General features: G+C 44.5%; 1 protein-coding gene across 9 annotated transcripts in view; it reads right to left on the bottom strand.

The window, feature by feature from the left end:
• The window catches only part of Larp1b (La ribonucleoprotein 1B), a 122,698-nt gene extending 115,348 nt beyond the window's left edge, over positions 1-7,350 (bottom strand). For all 9 annotated transcript variants that reach the window (XM_045131652.1, XM_045131653.1, XM_045131654.1 and 6 more), the window contains exon 1: positions 6,900-7,350. In XM_045131652.1, coding sequence (XP_044987587.1) covers positions 6,900-7,350 — 451 coding nt within the window. The remainder of the gene's footprint in view (positions 1-6,899) is intronic.
• Between the last annotated feature and the right edge of the window lie 16,160 nt (positions 7,351-23,510).

Genomic DNA, 23,510 nt, shown 5'->3' with positions numbered 1-23,510 from the left:
TTTGGGTGGCAGAGGCAGGAGGGTCACCATGAGTTCAAGGCCTGTGCTACATAGTGTGCTACACTATGTGTGATTCTCTCATAAACAGAGCCATATTTATATGTACTGGAAACAGTAATAACTTAGTTCTAGGTTTCAACTGTTTGAACATGAGTATGAGGTTCTTGCAACATGATTAGAGTAAAGGACACAAATTTTGCTTTTTTTTTTTCCGAGGTAGGGTCTTGCTCTAGCCCAGGCTGACCTGAAATTCATTATGTAGTCTCAGGGTGACCTTGAACTCATGGCAATCCTCCTACCTCTGCCTCCCCGAGTGCTGGGGTTAAAGGCGTGTGCCACCTCACTCAGCTACTTATCTATTTGAGAGAGATAGAGGAATGGAGTGGGTATAGGCACACCAGGGCCTCATGCCACTGCAAATAAATTCTATTTTGCAACCCCCACTTTATGTCTGGCTTTACATGGATGTTGGGGATTCAAACACTGGGCCATCAGGCTTTGCACGCAAGGCCTTTAACTTCTAAACCATCTCATCAGCCCCTACTTTCAAAAAATTTTATTAATATTAAATATTAAATATTTCAAAAAATATTGTTCTCTCTCCCCAACCTCTTTCACTGTCAAATATAAACAAATAAATGTTTTTTTTATTTACTTAAGAGGAAAGGGGCACCAGGTGTGGTTGCCCATGCCTTTAATGCCAGCACGCCAGAGGCTACAGTGAGTTCAAGACCACCTTGAGACTACTTAGTTAATTCCAATTCAGTGTGGGCTAGCATGAGACCCTACCTAGAAAAATATATATATATAGTCTTATTTCAGAGAGAAAGAATGGGTGTGTCAGGGCCTCCAACCTCTGCACAGAAACTCCAGATGCATGTGCCACCTTGGGCATCTATCTGGCTTATGTGGGCACTGGGGAATCAAACCTAGGTCCTTTGGCTTTGCAGGCAAGAGCCTTAACCACTAACTAACCCATTTTTCTTTTTCTTTTTCTCTTTTTTTTTTTTTTTCCCAAGGTAGTGGTCTCACTCTAGGTCAGGCTGACCTGGAATTCACTAGTCTCAGGGTGGCCTTAAACTCATGGCAATCCTACTTCTGCCTGCCTAGTGCTGGGATTAAAGGTGTACACCACCACGCCTGGCAGAAAAACTGGTTTTTTGGTGGTGGTATTTTGTTTTAGTGACAAGGTCTACTGCAGTGCACACAGATGTAGAATTCACTAAGTAGCTGTACCTTCAAACTCCTGTTCACCGGGCTTAGTTGCACACAGTTTTAATCCCAGCACTCGGGAGGTAGAGGTCGGAGGATAGCCATGAGTTCGAGGCTACCCTGAGACTACACAGTGAAATTCAGGTCAGCCAGAGACCAGGCCAGCAAGACCCTGCCTTGAAAAATACAACAGTAGATACTAAAAGCCTTAAGTTTGGCCAGCCAAGCCAAATAAGCCAACAAGTGAATAGTGTCATGTCTCATGGGGGAAACCAACTCAGAAGGCACCATGGTGTTGAGAAGTGACAGAGAAATGTACAGCAACGCAATATATACCACACCATCCAAGGCTCAGGATCCATTGTGGAAGAGGTGGCAGTAAGACTGTAGGAACCAAAGGAAGGGTAGGACTCCTTTACGACATGCCCCTCCAGACACCAAATGGCGTGAATATCCATGACCTTGCAGTGCCTGACACTACCTACACAAGACCATCATAAAAGTTAGAAAAGATCAAGACTGATTGGGCGGGGGGTGGGGGAAAGATGATAAAGTGGCGTTTAAAGTGGAAAGTAGGGGGAAGGAGGGAATTACCATGGGGTATTGTTTATAATTATGGAGGTTGTCAATAAAAAATAAATAAAAATTTTTAAAAATTTCTGTTTCTCTGGCCTTTACTTCTAAAGCCCTGGGATTACAGTTATGAGCTACCACATCTGGCCTAGGACAGCTACTTCAAAAGAGCTTGAATAATCTAAGCAAAAACACTGAATAATCTAAACAAAAATTTGATAGCTCACACCTCTTAATCCCAGCACTTGGGAGACTGAGGTGGATTGAGTTTTAGGCCACTTTAAGACTAATGAGTTCTAGGTCAGCCTAGACTACAGCTAGAGCTTACCTCCAAAAATTAAAAAATAAAATAAAATAAAAACAGACTAAAAGCCAAGTGTGGTAGTCCATTCTTATAGTCCTAATACTGGTGGTAAGGCTAAGGTAGGAGACTCAAATTAATAAGGCCAGCCTGTGTTCATTGCCAAAAGAAAAAAAACAAAATCTACCCAAACTTTAAAAACCAAAGACTTAGCAGGGCGTGGAGGTGCACGCCTTTAATCCCAGCACTCGGGAGGCAGAGGTAGGAGGTAGGAGGATCCCTGAGAATTTGAGGCCACCCTGAGACAATATAATGAATTCCAGGTCAACCTGGACCAGAGTGAGACCCTATCTTGAAAAACCAAAAAAAAAAAAAAAAAAAGACTTGAGCCAGGCTGGTGGTGCACACCTTTAATCTCATGGTGGTGTTATTTTACTATAGTGAACATGGATGAATTCACTAGGTACGTTTAAACTCCTATTCGCTATGAATGAAGCCACCCTAAGACTCCATAGTGAATTAAAGGCCAGCCTGGGCTAGAGGGAGACCCTACCTCGAGAAAACAACAACAGGCTTAATTCTCCCCTATTCTTAAAATGGTATTATCAATTTGTAGCCATCTACTCTAGAAAAGGCACACAGCAAGAGGCACCTATAAAATGTTCAGCTTTATCTAGATAAAACAATTGAGGTAAGCTGTGATCTACATTTATGGACTATACAGCAATTTTTTTTTTTTGGTTTTTTGAGGTAGGGTCTCCCTCTAGCCCAGGCTGACCTGGAATTCACTATGGAGTCTCAGGGTGGCCTCGAACGCATGGCAATCCTCCTACCTCTGCCTCCTGAGTGCTGGGATTAAAGGCGTGCACCACCACACCTGGCTTATACAGCAATTTTTAAAGTGAATTTAGATAATGAAAGATTAGCTAGCCAACAATCTGGTGTGGTGGTACACTTTGTCAGATATAAGATTGTAGTTAGTTTGAGGCCGGCCTGGAACTACAGAGTAAAATCCAGTTTACTTTGAGTTATCAAATTGATTTTCTTTGAAGGGGACAACATTACTGTTAGAACTTCATGTGAGGCAAATAATCCACTGAATGAGCTTTATATGTATGAAAATTATGTAAGTTATTCACAATGTTATTTCATGAGGGTATTAATAGTAACCTCACATGAGGTTGCTATAAAACACAAATTGGAAGAAAAGTAGGCAGGTGTTGGGTCAAAAATAAAAAAAAAAAAAAATGGGGGTAATAGGGTAATATCAGTACTTTGTGAAATTATAGCAGACTTTTTTTCTGAGGTAGGGTTTCACTCTAGTCCTGGGAGACATGGAATTCACTATGTAGCTTCAGGGTGGCCTCGAACTCATAGCAATACTCCTACCTCTGCCCTCCCCAAGTGCTGGGATTAAAGGAGTGCACCACTACTTTGGGATCAGTGGCTCATAACTAATATCCTGGCTACTGGCTAGGCTGAGGTGGAGGAATTTGAGTTTATAACTGAACTGGATCATTGATGAAGATAACAAAAACACAGCCAGGCATGGTAGCACACATCTTTAATCCTGCCACTCTGAAGATAAGGTAGGTTTTTCTTGAGTTCAAGGTCACTCTGGACTATAGTGAGAAGTGCTTCAAAAAACAAAAATGAACCCAATATGGCTCAGGGAAATTTTGCGGAAGAGGGGGCGGAAAGAATGTCAGAGTCACATGTTGGGTCATGATTTGCAGAGACATTTATCATACCAATAACTGTGGGCTAACTCCACAATGCACGACCCATTTTTTACATCAACAAGGAGGGTCCAATAGGAGGGGATAGATCATAGATGAGCCTAAACAATGGTACCAAACTGCCTGTATTTGCTGAAAAGAAAACTAATAAATTAAATAAAAAAATAAAATAAAATAAACAGAAAGGAAGAAAAAAAAATCAAAGGCCAGGTGCATATATTTAATCCCAGCATTCAAGAGGCACAGGTAGGAAGATCTATGTGAGTTCACACCTGGGACTACAGAGTACAGTTTTAGCCTAGGCTAGAGTGAAGCCCTACCTCCAAAAAAATAAAATCAACCAAAGAAGTGATGAATATCCATCCATTATATCTACTCTCAAGTCTCAAGAAACTTTGCCACAGGTCAACAGCTACTAATAAGTGCACTAAAACCACTTCCCTCAGCAGTGCATTCTTAACTACCCTCTCTCACTGAAGTTGCATTTTGAATAAGGTAACAAACATGGGGGGGGGGGAGTAGCAGTGCAAAGTCAAACTTGGGAAAAGACAATACTGCTAAGTCTCTTAAGAAAGGTATTGTTTTCCCAAGAAGCAAAAGAAACAGATTATCAGCAAAAGTAATTCTTGCCAGGTGTGGTGGCACAAGACCCAGCACTCAGGAGGCAGAAATAGGAGGATCGCTTAGAGTTCGAGGCCATCCTGAGACTACATAGTGAATTCCAGGTCACTACAGTGAATTCCTAGATTGAGACTCTACCTCAAAAAACAAACGAAAAGACATAAAATACATTATATGCATGTATGAAAATTGTCAACAGAAATTTGAAAAGCTACGAGATCAAGGGAAGATAACTTGACAAGATTATCACGAAAATAATTTATATTCATGAAAAAAAAAACTACTTGATTTTTTTTCCAAGGTAGGGTCTCTCTAGCCAGTATCTGTAACTCACCCTCTAGCTCCATGCTGTCCTCCAACTCCAATGGATAATCCTACCTCAGCCTCCAGATTGCTGGGATTAAAGGTTTGCACCACCACACCCTGTTTGAGTGTTTGGTTTTTGGCTTTGTGTTGAGACTACTAATGCAACAGCCTAGACTAGCCTCAAAACTAAACAATCCTCATGCCTCATCTTCTAGGGTGTTAGGGTGTAGGACACCACTTCCAGCTAAGCACTACTGTATTCTAAGTAGGTTCAACTGTTAAATAATCTTCCAAGTGATTTGCAGTTAAAATTATCCTCAGGGCCAGGTGTTGTGGCACACCTCTTTAATCCTAGCACTTGGAAGCAGAAGATGGAGGATTACAGTGAGTTCAAGGCCATCCTGAGACTACTTCATGAATTCCAGGTCAGCCTGGACTAGAATGAAACCATACCTCAAAAAAAAAAAAAAAAAAAAAACACAAGGCGGGAGAGATTGCTTAGCGGGTAAGCGCTTGCCTGTGAAGCCTAAGGACCCCATTTCAAGGCCTGATTCCCCAAGAACCACGCAAAGTAGATGCACAAAATGGCGCACGCATCTGTAGTTCGTTTGTAGTGGCTAGAGGCCCTGGCGCGTCCATTCTCTATCTGTGTCTTTCTCTGTCTGTCGCTCTCAAATAAAAATTTTAAAAAATTATCCCCAGGACCCCCTCCAAATATTATTCCTGGGTTTTGACATGAAAGACTGTCAAGTTTCAACATCTGAAAACTGTATGGTAAAGTTCACAGCTTGGTAGTACACTATTACACATAGATGTATGTAAATATAGTACCAGAGTGTGACAGCCTTTTTACTTTGCTAATTTTAGGCGGACTTCATAAAGGACCTTTGCCCCAAGGAAGGGAACATGCCAATATTAAATGTACAGAAAAATTTTAAGCTTTTTTTTTTCCCTCAAGTGCCAAATTTTAGTAAGAATAAGGAGCCGGCATGGTAGGCGCAAGCCTTTAATCCCAGCTCTTGAAACGCAGAGATAGGAGGACTGCCTTGAGTTCAAGACCACCCTTGAGACTACATAGTGAATTCCTCAGAAAGCCAAAAAAAAAAAAATTATTAAGGAAAGGTAGGAGTCGTGACACAGGCCTCTAATCCCAGCACTCATGAGGCCCCGGTAGTAGGATCTCTCAGTTCTCAGCCGAGATTACATAGTTAATTCCAAATCAGCCTGGGCTACAGCTAGATCCTACCTCGAACGGCCGCCCGCCCCTGCGCCCAAAAAGGGCGTTTTATTTAGCATTCCCTTTTTTGTTTGTTTTTGTTTTGAGGTAGGGTCTCGTTCTAGTCCGGGCTAACCCGGAACTCACTCTGTAGTCTCAGGGTGGCAGTGGACTCACGATAATCCTCCTACCTCTGCCTCCTTAGTGCTGGGATTAAAGGCGTGCACCACCACGCCTGGCTTTAACATTTTTATTTTCTTTTTGATAATCTAGCTATGTAGCCTAGGCTAACCTCAAGCACTCCTCTTGCCTCCCTTCCTGAATGAATGCTGAGACTACAGGTTCTGGCCACAACCATCCAGCCTCATTTAAACCACGGGTCGTATTTCGTTGGCCAGCACTCAAATACAAAGACATAAACCCCTCTCTAACGAGGAAATTACTATTTTATGTACCCAACAAGCGATCTACTCCTTTAAATCAATGATCCCACCTCACTTATTTTCCAACATAAAGCATTTTGTTGATTATGTCCCAAAAATCACACTCGCGCTTCGACTTGCGCATAAATCCGCGTATTCCGACTTGCTTCGATAGCATTTAAAGCCCACAGAAACTTTCCCATAGGATGCAAAGCAATCTCCGTCCCAAGCCAGTGGACTTCCCAAATCACCAACACGTGGGAACACACGCACACGCTCCCCCGGCCGCCGGCTGAGAACAGCGCTACCAAGCCACCCACTCGGTGCCCCCATCAGTCAAGGAGAACCTGAGGTTCCACCTCTTCCTGTCGCTCCCTTCCCAGATGTCCATGTATGTAAATCGGCGCAGTGAATGACACCTTGGAACACAACACCTCCCGGGGACGGGCAGAGCAGGCCCGCCCCTCCCCCGCCCGGTGCCCCGTGCCCGGTGCCCACCACAGACAGACCTGCGTCCAGGGTCTCCGGCGACGGCGGCCCGGTCCCCACAGGGGACAGGCGCTGCAGAGGCTTCTTGGTCCAGGGGTTTTTTCTGGGCGGCGGTGGCGGCTGCACCTTCTCCTCGGCGCAGGCTGCTGCGCGCTCGTCCTGGGCGTCCCGGGCCGGCGGCTCCCCCGGCGGCGGTGGCGGCTCCCCGCCAAAGGGACCCCCGGGCCCACGCGCCTCGTGCGCCAGCTGCAGTGCCAGGGGCCTCACCGGCACGGCCGCTCGGGGCACGCTGCGTCCCGGCACGAGCGCAGGCGAAGGCTCTCCCCGCGCCCCGGCGCTGCCGGCGGCCACGGCCCGCTCCTCCCGGGCCGCCTGCTGCTCCGCGTCCGGAGGAGACTCCCTCTCGCCGGCAACCCGAGCGGGCGGCTCCTCCCGAGGGAGAGCGGCGGGCACCGGGGCGCGCGCCGACATCGCGCCCTTACCCCAGCTTCCCCAGCCGGGGAGCGTCCGGGTCCGAGGCGCCCGACCGCCCGTCTCGACGACGCCAGGGGACTCCCGTGACGGGCTCGCTCCCGGGATCCAGAATCCGCCCCGCCGAGGCCGTGCCGTGCCCGGCGTGCCGCCCGTCGTCGCTCGCTCGCTGACTCGCAGCGCTAACCGCCCGCCGCTCCGCTCGTCCCGCAGCGCACGGCCGGAGCTCGCCCGCCACGCGCGCCCGACGCGCTCCGGATCCGCGAACCCCCGGCGGGCGCGGCGACCACACGGCGCGCCGAGGCTAGCCGACCGACAGGATCTCCACAGGCGAGCTGAGGAGGCGCGAGCCGCCCGCGCCAGTAACGGCCCCCAGGGGCGGAGGCGGGGCGTGGACGGGGCGGCTCGAGGGGCTGTAGGGGGCGGGGCTCCCGGGAGACGGACGTGGCTGCTCTCCGGGTGAGGACTGTGGCCCCGCCCCGCCTCCGCGGCCTGTGGAGGGAAGGCGGCATGCGCGCGCGCGAAGGGGCGAGGACCCGGCGCGCCTCAGAGGCCCGGCGGCTTGCGAGGGCGCCTTCAGTGACCCAGGGGCCGGCGGGTCACTCTGGCGGGCGCGCTCGGGGCGGCGAAGGGGTGTCGCCTACTCGCGGGGCAACTAGGCACGCAGGGTTACCTTCACCTGGAAGTTTCCCTCCGGCGCGTGGAGACACCGCGGTCTCTGCTGTCGGTCCTCGGCTTGGACCGTATTAGCTGTAGATAACTCTGGGAAAACCTTTGCCAGAGCTTCCTGGAGAATGCACTGGCTGCCATAACTCCCACCCACAAAATGAAAAGCGTGAAGTGCTCTTCAATAAAACAAATATTTAACGTTTTGCCAACTTCTGCTTTAATTTTTGTTGTTGTTTGGTTTGTCAAGGTAGGGTCTCACTCTAGCCCTGACTGATCTGACATGTTGTAGTCCCAGATTGGCCTTAAACAAAAAAGAACTATTTTACACCGGGTGTGGAGGCGCACACCTTTAATCCCAGTACTTGAGAGGCAGAGGTAGGAGTATGGCGGTGAGTTCCAGGCCACCCTGAGACTATATACTGAATTCCAGGTCAGCCTGGGCTAGACTGAGACCTACCTCTAAAAATCAAAAACAAACAAAACAAAACACAAAACTTTTTTTAAAAACATGCTGGCTGCAAGGCCACTGAGAAATCCTGCTGGAACTGAGCTGATAACCTCCTCCATGTAGACCGGCTGACAGAAAGCTGGAAGAAGCTTTCTGCATGCAATTCAATGGGAGAGAGAAAAATCACCAGTGAAGAAGATACTCAACAGTGGCCATCACAAGCCTTATATTTGGCCAGCCAGGCAAAATGGGCCAACGAGTGCAATAGTGGCATGTCTGTCACGGTGGAAACCAACTGCCCTCTAATTTGACTGGGAGGGCATACATTCCTGATACTGAAAACCTACAACCCGGGTAGTCATGAGCCTTAGAGGTATAACGTCTGCTGCTGTCTGGCCAAATGTATATACTATGCTTATCAACCTGCCCATTAAGCACTTCTCTTAACGTTCATACCCATATATTAATGCTACTCTCACTTTCAGTAGAGAACCTTCTCTTTTCAGTTGGCAGTGACCTTGGGATGACTCAGAAGGCATCATAGTGATGAAAAGAAGTGACAGGAGTGCTCAGCACTGCAATATCCCTATCACACCTTCCAAGGCTCGGTCTATTGCAAAAGAAGTGGCAGAAAGAATGTAGGAGCCAAAGGAAAGGTAGGACTCCTTACAACGTGCTCCCCGCCCCCAGACACAAAATGGCTTGGATATCCATGACCTCACAGTGCCTGACACTTCCTACACAAGACCATCATAATAGGAGGAAAAGATGATATCAAAATAAAAGAGAGACTGATTGAGAGAGGGAGGGGATATGATGGAGAATGGAGTTTCAAAGGGGAAAGTGGGGGAAGGAGGGCATTACCATGGGATATTGTTTACAATCATTAAAGTTGTTAATAAAAAAATTGAAAAAATAAAAAGATGCTGGGCATGGTGGCGCATGCCTTTAATCCAAGCACTTGGGAGGCACAGGTAGGAGGCTCACTGTAAGTTCGAGGCCACCCTAAGACTACATAGTGAATTCCAGGTCAGCATGGACCAGAGTGAGACCCTGCCTGGAACAAACAAAAATAAAATAAAGAAATATATTTCTACATAATTGCAGTCACAATACCATTATCACAACAAAGTAAATGTGCATTAATTAATGCCACATTAGATCATAGACAAATTCCTCCAGTCGTCCCTAAATGCTTCTTTTTTATTTTATTTTTATTGACAACTTCCATACTATAGACAATAAACCATAATTCCCTCCCCTCTCCCACTTACCCTTTACAAATCCAGTCTTCATATCCCCTCTCCCCTCCCAGTTAGTCTCGCTTTTATTTTGATCCATCATCTTTTCCTCCTATTATGAGGGTCTTGTGTGGGCAGTGCCAGGTACTGTGAGGTCATGGATATCCAGGCCATTCTGTGTCTGGAAGGGTGTATTGTAAGCAGTCCTACCCTTTTTTGGTTTATTTCTTATTCTTTAATTTTGGGAAAATATCACTAGATTACTAGTCAACTATATTTCTAATATTTTCTGCTGGAATAGATGTTAAACAGAAATACATTTGATCCCATATAATCTTTCTTGGCATTCAACTTTGATTAGAAATGATATGGTCTCATATGCTGTCCTTACAGGCTAATAATGTGTTTGCACTGAGAGCAGGTTCCTTCTGGTGAAAAACTTTTCTCTACCTCACACCACACCTTAAGTATCTGCTTACCAACCCATGAAGTCCATCAGCTATAAACAGTAAGATTTTCTTGTTTCTCCACAGAAATCCAGTTTACCTGACTGAGATTGGTTGCAAGTAAATGAGGACTATACTTGCTTCAATTACCTTCATATGAAGTGCCAACTTTACATGTTCTTTGCCTCCCCCCCCCCACCCAAGGAAAGGTCTCACACAAGCCCAGGCTGACCTGGAATTCAATCTGTAGTCTCAGGGTGGCCTTGAATTAACAGTGATCCTCCTACCTCTGCCTCCCAAACGCTGGGATTAATGACTTGAGCCACCACTGCCAGGCAAGACCTGGAATTCACTATGCAATCTCAGGCTGGCCTCCAACTCACAACAATACTCCTACTGCCTCTGCTTTCCAAGTGCTGGGATTAGAGGAATGTGCCACCATGCCAAACCAAAGCTTTGTATTTTTAAAGTCCTGTCAGGTAAATAAATACATAAATAAGTAAATCCCAGCACATGGAATGCTGAGGCAGGGCAATCTAGGGTTCAAGGCCTGCCAGAGCTACATAGTGGAAATGTCACACAGAAAACCAAAAAATCTGGTCATGCATAGTGGCACACTCCTTTAATCCCAGCACTCTGGGAGGCAGAGGCAGAAGGATCATTGTGAGTTTGAGGGCACTCTGAGACTACATAGTGAATTCTAGGTCAGCCTGGGCTTCAGTGAGACCCTATCTCGAAAAACCAAAACCAAATGGAAGAAAACCAAAAATCTCTACATATTTTTAGTGCTTGTAAGTAGATAAATTTAGCCAGGATGAGTGACCTAGATAATAGTGAATGTTAACTCCCCCATTCTGGGGGGCGGGGGGAGGGCTCTTTGCAGTAGAGTCTCACTCTAGCCTAGGCTAACCTGGAATTCACAATGTAGTTTCAGGGTGGCATCAAACTTATGGCAATTCTCTTACCTTTGCCTCCTAAGTGCTTGGAATAAAAGCATGCAAAACCATACCTGGGTAACCCCCTTTTTCTGTAATGAATAATTGATGCCTACAGAATAGGTAGAGGGTTGTCTTTTGAGGGAGAGAGAGAGATCCTTTAGGCCTTTGCAAATTATGAAATACATAAAATAATTCCTATATAATCTTGATCATATTGTTTAAATAAAATAAGCCTTTGGAAGGAAAATCTGGTTTTTTTCTGTTTAAAGTTTGCTAATATATCAATAGGTGATTAACCTTGCTCCTTTTAACACTCCTCTGGTATCTCAGGAAATTTAGGTCCAACTGGAACATATGGCCCTCTAATACTATCAATGCAATTCACATTAAGACTAGCAAACAAAAACAGAAACAAAAGTGCATAGAATTGCACTGGGTGCTAAAGAACTTTAAATGAATGCAGTAGATAGAATCTGTTTGGGTTGGGCATGGTCCCTAACCTTATGTCTTTTTAAAAATTTTTTATTGACAATATCCACAACTGTAAACAATATCTCATGGTAATTCCTCCTCCCACTTTCCCCTCTGAAACTTCACTCTCCATAATATCCCCTCACCCCCTCAATCAGTGTCTCTTTTATTTTGATGTCATGATCTTTTCTTCCTATTATGATGGTCTTGTGTAGGTGGTGTCAGGCATTCTGAGGTCATGGGTATCCAGGCCATTTGGTGTCTGGAGGGGCATGTTGTAAGGAGTCCTACACTTCCTTTGGCTTTTACATTCTTTCCGCCACCTCTTCTACAATGAACCCTGAGCCATGGAAGGTGTAACTGAGATGTTTCAGTGCTAAGCACTCCTCTGTCACTTCTTCTCAGCACCATGGTGTATTCTGAGTTATCCCAAAGTCATTTCCACTTGAAAAGAGAAAGTTCTCTAACCAAAAGTGAGAGTAACATTAATATATGTGTATGAACATTAACAGAAGTGCTTACTGGGCAATTTGGTGAGCATAGTATATACATTTAGCCAGATACCATCAGAAGTTATACCCCTAGGGCTCAAGACTACCCCTGTTGTAGGTTTTCAGTATTAAGGATATCCCATGGAGCAGTCCTCCAGTCAAATTAGAGGGCAGTTGATTTCCACCATGACAGACGTGCCACTACTGCACCTGCTGGCTCATTTGCCCTGGCTGGTCAAATATAAGGCTTGCAATGTCCACTGTTGGGTAACTTCACTGGTAACTTCTCTCTCTCCCATTGAACTGCATGCAGCATAGCTTTTGCCAGCTTTCTGCCAGCTAGTCTACAAGGAGGAGGTTTTCAGCTTAGCTCCAACAGGGTTTCTTAGTGGTCTTGCAGCCCAAGTACTTCAACAATAGGGTTCAAGTCTTCAGCTATAGGGTCTTACCATTTATTCCTGTTAGGAAACCAAGGGCCTCAGAAATGGCCTGTAATGTTTTGGAGGCATCAGGGACCTTCCTGGCCAAAAACTCACTGGAAGGTATCCCATCCCTACCACTGAAAATTTTCTAGTAACAATCTACGGCTCCTATATGTTCAATTGTCCAAAAAAGTAGGTTTCTATATGACTTATTTATATCCTCTTAGATTTTGATTAGCCCTCCCCCCACCTTTCCTTTACTCAATCTATTCCTCTGACTTCACTTAGACCTTTTCACCTACATTAATCTGTTCTTCTACTTACTTATATACAATACTATCTGTTGCAGTCAGGTTTGCATCACCCAACCAAGAGCAGCTTGTGGGGAAAAGAGGTTTATTTTGGCTTACAAGCTAGAGGGTTAAGCTCCACAATGGCATGGAAAAATGATTGCAGGAGCAGAGGGTGGGCATCACCACCTGGCCAACATAAGGTGGATAATAGCAACAGGAGAGTGTGCCAAACACTGGTATGGGGAAACTGGCTATAACACCCATAAGCCCACCCCTAACAAAACACTCCCTCCAGGAGGTGTTAATTCCCAAATCTCCATCATCTAGGAACATAGCATTCAGAACACCTAAGTTTACAGGGGACATGTGAATCAAACCACCACATTCTGCCCTTGACCCCCATAAACTGATAAACATCCATAATGTAAAAGGCAATGCATTCAGTCCAACTTTAAAAGTGCCCACAGTTTTTTTTAATCAATTCCAATGATGTTCATTTATCCCATAATCCAAGGTCTTTTAACTGAGCCACAATACAAAAAAATCCCCCCAAAACCCACAATGACAAAGAATAAACATCCACACTGCAAAAGATGGCATTGGGCATAGCAAAGAAATATTCAAGCAATACATGATTTAAACAGGGCAAACACCAAACCCTGTAGCTCCAAGTCCAACAACTCTAGCCAGTGACAAATCTCTAAGTCCACTAATTCTAACCAGCAACAAGTCTCTAGAGTTCCAATTCCACCCCTCCAGCTAGGCTACTCAAAGTCCTGGAAAACTTCATCTAGGGCCAGCAGCTTTCCTTAGCAGCCATCTCATGTTCCCAGCATCTCCATTGGGTCTCCACTGCAATGCAGGGTTCATCCTCATGGCTCCAATGGGTCTTCATACAGGCATCCAGCAAACCTGCTTCACACTGCCCATGACCATTTCCAAAACACAAGACCATGTTGCAAACTCAATGCTCTCTCTTTCCTGCATTTCTTGTACTCCTCAATACCAGGTAGGGTGCCAAGTTGTTAATCCAGTGGGGAATAAAGCAGACTTTGAAGAATAGGACACTCCTAGAGCACTCAGGCCCCTTCAAAAGAGCCTACCTTCTTTCTTTTGCCCCAGTGCACGTCAGCTGGCACAATATCAAAGGCAATAATCTCTCAATTGCAGCTGAATGGGCAGCAGTTCACCCAAAGATTTTTCTTTCTGTGCCATATCCCTCTGCTCACACCAGTTCATTTCTATGTAAAGCAACCCTGCACAACTTCTCAGACATGGGCATAGCAAGCTTCCTACACAAACTGCTGGCCAAGTCCAGACAAAGCTCTTTCGCACCCTCATAAGCCAAACCTCACAGTCCATAGTTCTTGCTGTATTCAGGTCTTTCAACTCTGACCAGAATAGTCCATCAAGCTGTACTTACAGCACTGCAAGGTATCTCTGAGGCCAAGGTTTCAAATCCTTCCACATTCCTCTTGAAAATCAGCTCCAAAAGGCTAAAGCCACACAGTCAGGTGTCTAGCAGCAATCCCATTCCTCGGTACCACTTTACTGCTGCAGTCAGGTTTGCATCACCCAACCAAGAGCAACTTCAGAACACCTAAGTTTATGGGGGACACCTGAACTTGGCTTACAGGCTCAAGGGGAAGCTCCATGATGACAGGGGGAAATGATGGCATGAGCAGAGGGTGGACATCACCCCCTGGCCAACATAAGGTGGACAAGAGCAACAGGACAGTATGCCAAACACTGGCATAGGGAAACTGGCTGTAATATCCATAAGTCTGCCTCCAACAATACACACCTTCCAGGAGGTGTTAATTCCCAAATATCCATCAGCTAGGAGCCTAGCATTCAGAACACTTAAGTTTATGCGGGACACATGAATCAAACCACCACACCATCCTATTAGGTTCCCTCCCCTCTTTCTATTCCCTTTAGATCTCCTTTCTAGCTTACTGGCCTATGCTACTGAGTTTTCTTCCTACACACACACAGATGTCCAGTCATTTGTAGGTAGGATCCACATATGAGAGAGAACATGAAACAATTGGCTTTCTGGGCCTGGGTTACCTCACTTAGTATAATCCTTTCCAGATCCATCCATTTTCCTGCAAATTTCATAACTTCATTTTTTCTTTACTGCTGAGTAGAACTGCATTGTATAAATGTGTCACATCTTCATTGTCCATCAGTTGAGGAACATCTAGGCTGATTCCATTTCCCAGCTATTGTGAATAGAGGGGCAATAAATATGGTTGAGCAAGTATCTCTAAGGTAATGAGATGAGTCCTTAGGATATATGCCTGGGGATGCTATAGCTGGTTCATATGGTAGATCTATTTTTAGCTGTCTTAGGAACCTCCACACTGACTTCCTATTTCTCTGCTGCAGTTGACATTTTCTTATATTCCTCATTTTTTAGTAGAAGAGTGTATTTTGTTGGGTTGATTTTTGGCTTTTTCTCCCCTAGGCTGCTTTGGCATGGTTCTTATGCCACCATCTTAACCAGAAGTCTCTCCATCCAAGATCTTTTAACTGAGCCATAATACCAAAAATACCCCCAAAACCCAACAATGGCACAGAATAAACATTCATGCTGCAAAAGATGGCATTGGATATAGCAAAGAAATATTCAGCCAATACCAGACTTAAAACAATCAGGGAAAACTTCAAACTCTGTAGCTTCAAGTCCAACAACTATTTAGTGACAAATCTCCAAGTCCAATAATTCTAACCAGCAAGTCTTTGGTATTCTAATTCTGTCTGCTCCCCCACACTAGCTTACTCATAGTCCTGAAAACCTTCATCCAGGGCCCGCAGCTCTCCTTGGCAGCCATCTTGTGGTCCCAGCATCTCCACTGGGTCTCTACTGCAAGCCACGGTTCATCCTCATGGCCCCATGGGGTCTCCATGCAGGCATCCAGCAAACCTGGTTCACACTGCCCATGGCAATTTCCAAAACACAAGACCATGTTGCAAATTCAATGACCCTCTCTTTCTTGCATTTCTTATACTCCATAATACCAGGAAGGGTGCCAATTTGTTAATCTGGGGCGGGTGGGGGGGGGCAGGAGGGAATAAAACAGACTTTGAAGAACAGGACACTCCTTGAGCATTCAGGCCCCTTCAAAATAGTATACATTCCACCTGTTGCTCCAGTGCAGGTCAGCTAGCCCAATCTCAAAGGTTGTAATTTCTCAATTGCAGGTGAACGGGCAGCAGTTCAGCCAAAGATTTTTTTTTTTTTTTTTCGTGCTATAGCCCTCTGCTCACACCAGTTCATTTCTACGCAAGGCAACACTGCACAACTTCTCAGGACACCAGAATAACATCAAGCTTTTCACACAAACTGCCTCCAGCCCAGTCTAAGCAAAGCTATTTCTCACCCTCATGAGCCAAACCTCATAGTCCATAGTTCTTACTGCATTCAGGTCTGTCAACTCTGACTAGAGTTGTCCATCAAGCTGTACTTACAGCAGTGCAAGGCATCTCTGAGGCCAAGGTTTCAAATCCTTCCACATTCCTCTTGAAAATTAGCCCCAAAGGCCAAAACCACACAGTCAGGTGTCTAGCAGCAACCCTAGTTCTTGGTACCACTTTACTGTTGCAGTCAGGTTCACATTGCTGGTAGAAATCACCCAACCAAGAACAGCTTCTGGGAAAAAAAAAAAAAAAAAAAAAAGAGGTTTATTTTGGCTTACAGGCTCAATGGAGATGCTCCATGATGGCAGTGAAAACGATGGCATGAGCAGAGGGTGGACATCACCCCCTGGCCAATGTAAGATGGACCATAGCAACAGGAGAGTGAGTGAAACACTAATAAGGGGGATCTGGCTATAACACCCATAAGTCTGCCCCCAACAGTACACTGCCTCCAGGAGGCGTTAATTCCCAAATTTCCATCAGCTGGGAATCTAGCATTCAGAACACCTAAGTTTATGGGGGACACCTGAATCAACCACCACAGAGTCCTACCCTTCCTTTGGCTCTTAAAGTCTTTCCGCCATCTCTTCCACAATGGACCCTGAACCTTGGAAGGTGTGATTGAGATATATCAGTGCTGAGAACTTCTCTGTTTCTTCTCAGCATCATGGTGCCTTCTGAGTCATCCCAAGGTCACTGCCATCTGAAACTAGAAGCTTCTCTAGCCAAAAGTGAGAGTAGCATGAATATATACGCATGAACATTGAGAGATGTGCTTACTGGGCAGTTTGGCGAGCATTGTATATACATTTAGCCAGACACCAGCAGATGTTACACCCTAGGGCTCATGAGTACTCCTGTTGTAGGTTTTCAGTATCAGGGATGTATTCCCTCACAGAGTGGTCCTCCAGTCCAATTAGAGAGTGGTTGGTTTCCCCATAACAGACATGCCACTATTGCACCCAGTGGCTTATTTGGCCTGGCTGGCCAAATTTAAGGCTTGCAGTGTCTGCTGTTGAGTATCTTCACTGATCATTTCTCTCTCACACACACATTAAACTGCATGAAACATAGCTTTTTCCAGCTTTCTGTCAGGTGGTCTACATGAAGGAGGTTTTAAGTTCAGCTCCAGCAGGATTTCTCAGTGACCTTGCAGCCCAAGGATGTGGAGTCTTTAGCCCAAGGATGTGCACTCTTCAGCAATAGGGTCTTACCATCTATTCCTGGTGGGAAACCAAAGGCCTTGGCAATGGCCTGTAATGTTTGGGAGCTATCAGGGTCCCCCCTGGCCAACAACTCACTGGAAAGTATCCCATACCTACCTACCACTGAAAATTTTCTAGTAACAATTTATGGCTTCTAAGTGTTCCATTGTCCAAAAAAGTAGGTTTCCATATGACTTATTTGTATCCTCTTAGATTTTTTGTTTGTTTGTTTGTTTTTGAGGTAGGATCTCATTCCAGCCCAGGCTGATGTGGAATGCACTATGTAGTCTCAGGGTGTCCTTGAATTCATGGTGAACCTCCTACCTCTGCCTCCCAAGTACTGGAATTAAAGGCATGCACCACCACTCTCGGCTTCTCTTAGATTTTGGTTAGCCCTCCCTCCACATTTCCTTTACTCAATCTCTTCCCCTGACCTCACTTGGGCCTTTTCACCCCCATTAATCTATGCTTCAACTTATATATATACAATACCATCCTATTAAGTCCTCCTTCCCTTCCTTTCTCTTCCTTTTATATCTCTTTTCTACCTTACTGGCCTCTGCTACTGAGTTTTCTTCCTACTCACACAGAAGTCCAATCATCTGTAGCTAGGATCCACATATGACAGAGAACATGCAACGTTTGGCTTTCTGAGCCTGGGTAACTTCACTAAGTATAATACTTTCCAGATGCAAAAATTTGGAACTTTTAATTTATTCCTGTTAAATTTGATCTAATCTATATTTTTAAAATATATTTTTAAAAATTGTTATTTTATTTATTTATTTGAGAGAAAGAGGCAGAGGGAGAGAAAAAGAATGGGCATGGCAGGGCCTCCAGTCACTGCAAACGAATTCTAGGTGCATGCAACCCCTTGTGCATCTGGCTTACCTGGGACCTGGACAATTGAATCTGGATCCTTGGACTTCACAGGCCAGCACCACCTCGCTCTCTCTCTCTGTCTCTAATAAATAAATAAATAAATCTTAAAAAAAAAAAAAAAAAAAAGAAAACCAGCCAGGTGCGGTGGTGCATGCCTTTAATCCCAGCACTTGGGAGGCAGAGGTAGGAGGATCACTATGAGTTAGAGGCCACCCTGAGAATACATAGTGAATTCCAGGTCAGTCTGGGCTAGAGTGAGACCCTACCTTGAAAAAAAAAATTAATTTAATTAAATTTTAAAAAGCCAGGCCATCCATCCTGAGACTACATAGTGCATTCTGGTCAGCCTGGGCTAAAGGGAAACCATACCTCAGAAAAACAAAAACAAAAACAAACAAACAACAACAACAAAAACAGGAAGTTGGGTGTGGTGGCGCACATCTTTAATCACAGCACTCAGGAAGCAGAGGTAAGAGGATTGCTGTGAGTTTGAGGCCAGCCTTAGACTACATAGTGGATTCCAGGCCAGCCAGAGCTAGAGTGAAACCCTACCTCAAAAACCAAAACAAACAAACAAACAACAACAACAAATATATATATATAACTTATTTATTTGACAGAGAGTGAGTGAATGGGCACACAAGGGCCTCCAACCACTGGAAACGAAATCCAGATGCATGTGCCACCTTGTGTATCTGGCTTTACATGGGTACTGGGGAATTGGACCTGGGTCCTTAGGCTTAGCAGACAAGTGTCTTAATAGCTAAGTCATTTCTCCAGTCCCTTAAGAATTTTTTTGTTTTGTTTTGCTTTTTCTGAGGGATTTAAGATTGTCTCTTAGTTATAAGTCCTATAAAATCAAACAAGTTATATACTTTCAACATATAAAGACACAAAGCAAACATTTTCAACTGGTATAAGGCATAGCAAGAATTGACTAGAACAATGTAAATTCAACCACCATGAAGCAAACATCAAACTTTTTGTTGTTGTTGTTTTTCAAGGGAGTGTCTCACTAGCCCAGGCTGACCTGGAACTCACTATGTAGTCGCAGGGTGGTCTCGAACTCACAGCGATCCTCCTACCTCTGCCTCCTAAGTGCTAGGATTAAAAGCATGCCCCCAAAGAGAGAATTGGCGTGCTAAGGCCTCTAGCCACTGCAGTTGAACTCCAGATGTGTGTGCCCCTTGTGTGTGTGAAGGCAGTGGGTGAAGGGAGCTGTTTGTAGATGACAGGCATATTTGAAGATTAAGAGGAAGGAGTTAGAAATGAACGGACATTAGGATGAAGGGCAAAACCAAGTTTTTGGAGGGAGTTATTTTTGTTTTTTAATGTTTGCTTGTTTTTAATACTGTAGATTGAATCCAGGGCCTTGCTGGTACAAGGCAAGTGCTCTGCCCCAAAGTACACCCTCAGCTGGAATTTTTTTTCCATTAAATTCCTTCTTTAACCTTTAAAAAAAAAAAAAAAAGCATGCCCCCAAAACATTATAGGCCATTGCCGAGGCCCTTGGTTTCCCACCAGGAATTGATGGTAAGACCTTATTGCTGAAGACTCCACATACTTGGACTGCAAGGCCACTGAGAAATCCTGCTGGAACTGAGCTGATAACCTCTTCCATGTAGACCAGCTGACAGAAAGCTGGAAGAAGCCATTCTACATGTAGTTCAATGGGAAAAAGAGATACCACCAGTGAAGATACTCAACAGTGGACACTGCAAGCCTTATAATTGGCCTGCCAGGCCAAATGAGCCAATGGGTGCAATAGTAGCAAGTCTGTCATGGTGGAAACCAACTGCACTATGATACCTTCTGAGTCATCCCAGATCCCCCTTATTAGTGTTTCACTCACTCTCCTGTTGCTATGGTCCATCTTACGTTGGCCAGGGGGTGATGTCCACCCTATGCTCATGGAGCATCTCCCTTGAGCCTGTAAGCCAAAATAAACCTCTTTTTTTTTTTGAGGCCTGCTCCATGGGGGGGAATACATCCCTGATACTGAAAACTTAGAACATGGGTAGTCATGAGCCCTGGGGGTGTAACATCTGCTGATGTCTGGAAAGCTGTATATACTATGCTTATTAAACTGCCCAATAAGCAATAAGCACTTCTCTTAATATTACACCCTTATATTAACGTTACTCTCACTTTGGGTAGAGAATCTTCTCTTTTCAGATGACAGTGACCTTGGGATGACTCAGAAGGTATCATAGTGCTGGAAAGAAGTGACTGGAGTACTGAGTAACATCTCAATCACACTTTCCAAGGCTTAGGGTCTAATGTGGAAGAGGTGGCGGAAAGAATGTAAGAGCCAAAGGAAGGGTAGGACTCCTTACAGCAAGCTCCTCCAGACACAAAATGGCCTGGATATCCATGACCTCACAGTGCCTGACACTACCTATACAAGATTATTATAAGAGGAGGAAAAGATCATGACATCAAAATAAAAGAGAGACTGATTGAGATGGGGAGGGGATTATGATGGAGAATTGAATTTCAAAGGGAAAAGTGCGGGGGGGGGGAGAGGGTATATTTTTTACAATCATGGAAAATGTTAATGAAAATTGTGAAAAGAAAAAAAAATGAAAAGGCAAGAATTAAATCATCTCTGGATCTACAGATAACAAAACTAATCACAGTGGTTATATACAGAGCAAAGTAGACAAGGATTTTGTATTATAGTCCTTCCTAGTTTTTCCATTTTCCATTTCAGAACAAAGTACCACCCAGTTGTTAAAAAATAAACATAAAAAATAAAAATAAAAATTGAGAAAAAAAAGTGTGCACCACCACACCTGGCTTAAACTTCAAACTTTTGTAGCTTTAGTGCAAATAATCAGAGACTGACAAGTCTCCAGATTTTTTAATTCTGCCCCTCCAGGGCAGAGCAGCCAGGGAAAACTTATCCCAGGCCAACAGCACATTCCATGGTAGCCCTTGTACAGTGCTGGTATATCCAAAACATCTTCAGGTCTCCATGCAAATGATGGTTCATCTTCCAAACGCTCTTCTAGTCTATCAGGGCATCACACCCTGCCTCCTGCCACATCTCAGCAGTGGCTCCTGGAACTGTGTGCAATTTATGATGACTCCACACATTTTGCATGCTTCTAAAACTAATACCACATGTGCAGGACACAGCTATATTCTTGATTCAGGAATGAAATAAATTGTCATCTTGAAAATCAGGTTCCTTTTCTGGTCAACTCTTTCCTGAAGAATTTGCATTTCTATCATAGTCTTTCTTCAGGCATCCTCTCCACTTCTTTTAATATAAAGTAGTTGGGCAATCTTCTTTAAGATTACTGTTGTGTTGACAATAGCAGCTTTAATAACCTAAAACCAGTCTCAGTTCCAGTAATTCTAACTTTCTTGAGGTTTTCCAACTAAAAATCTTAAATCTAAGAAGTCCTTTATCTTTAGCCAAGCACATTAGTCCATTACAAATTTAATCTTGATTAAACTCACTGGCCTGGGCAACAGGATGCAGCCAGCCGTTATGCCAGTAGCCTAGTTCCAACAAAGTCTTCTGTAGTCTTTCCATCCCCATAGAAAGCTCATAAGCCAAGCCATGAAGTTCAATACTGCTACACTTAGCATTCTCAAACTTTCATCACAATAGTCCATTAAACTTGATTTACCACTCCAGAATGAGTCTTCAATTGCAAGCACCAAGTCCATACTCATTCCTCCAAAACAAAGGTTCCAAAAGACAAAAATCCACATGGTCAGGTTCATCTCACCTCACATTCTGCATTCTGGTGCCAACTTTTGTAGCAGACAACTTTAGGTTTGCTGAGATGAACTTCTAGATCAGGCACAGTTATGGAAGAAGGAATGTATTGAAGCTTACAGATTCAGGGGAAGTTCTATAATGGCCCAAGCTAGTTTTTACAACCCTTAAATCATGAATAAATTAATACTAGTTGAGACCTGACATCTTGAGGCTTGTATTATTTCAGTCTGTAAGGCCTCTAGCTAGCGCTAGAGAGTTAGAAGTTACTGAGCCAGAAACTGTAACTGAAGTGATCAGGATACCTGGAAGTCAGTGATCAGTTTAGATGGTCACAGAGGTAAAAGAATAGCTATACTTCAGGTACTTTTATCCATCTTCCTTTTTTCTTTGGTTTTTCAAGGTAAGGCCTCACTCTAGCTCAGGCTGATCTGGAATTCACTACGTAGTCTCAGGGTGGCCTTGAAATCACAGTGATCCTCCTAACTCTGCCTCCTGACTGCTGAGATTAAGGGCATGTGCCCCCACACCCAGCTTAAGAGATATCGCTCTTAGGCTGGAGAGATGGCTTAGCAGTTAAGCACTTGCCTGTGACGCCTAAGGACCCTGGCTCAAGGCTCGATTCCCCAGGATCCACATTAGCCAGATGCACAAGGGGGCACACACATCTGGAGTTCGTTTGCAGTGGCTAGAGGCCCTGGTGCACCCATTCTCTCTTTCTCCCTCTCCCTCTCCTTGTCCCTCCCTCTCCCTCTTTCTCTCTCTGTCTCTTTCTCCATGTTGCTCTCAAATAAACAAATAAAATAAACACAATCTATTTTAAAAAGATATCCCTCTTATGAAGAGACACCTCCTGGGCTGGGCATGGTGGAATACACCTTTAATCCCAGCACTGGAGGAGAGGTAGGAGGATTTCCATGAGTTCAAAGCTACCCTGTGAATTCCAGGTCAGCCTGGGCTAGAGGGAGACCCTATCTTAAAAGAAAAAGAAAGAAAAAACCATCTGGGATACCAAGGTAGAAGAATCACAATGAGTTTGAAGCCAGCCAGAGACAACATAGTGAATTCTAGGTCAACATGGGCTAGTGTGAAACCCTACCTTGGAAAAACAAAAACCAAACTAACCAACCCAACAAACAAACAAGCAAACAAACAAAAAACCAAACAAACAAATTTTTAAAAAAAGCACTAGGCTGGGTGTGGTGGCACACGCCTCAAATCCCAGCATTCTGGTAGCAGAGTACGAGGACTGAAGTGAGTTCTAGCCCAGCCTGAGACTATAGCATGAATTCCAGGGGAGAGCATGTACTAGAATGTGACCCTACTTGGAAAAAAAAAATTACTATTATATTGTCAGGTTTCTTAAAACCTGTTTATCCCAGAACTCAGGAGACAGAGGTAGGATGGCCATGAGTTCCAAGCCACTCTGAGATTACATAGTGAATTCCAGGTCAGCCTGGGCTAGAGACCCTACCTAAAAAAAAAGAGTAGGTAG

The sequence above is a fragment of the Jaculus jaculus genome, chromosome 12, assembly GCF_020740685.1.
Source record: "Jaculus jaculus isolate mJacJac1 chromosome 12, mJacJac1.mat.Y.cur, whole genome shotgun sequence".
Taxonomy (NCBI): Eukaryota; Metazoa; Chordata; class Mammalia; order Rodentia; family Dipodidae; genus Jaculus; species Jaculus jaculus.
The sequence above is the reverse complement of the archived record's forward strand: the minus strand, read 5'-3'. Positions and strand labels throughout refer to the sequence as shown.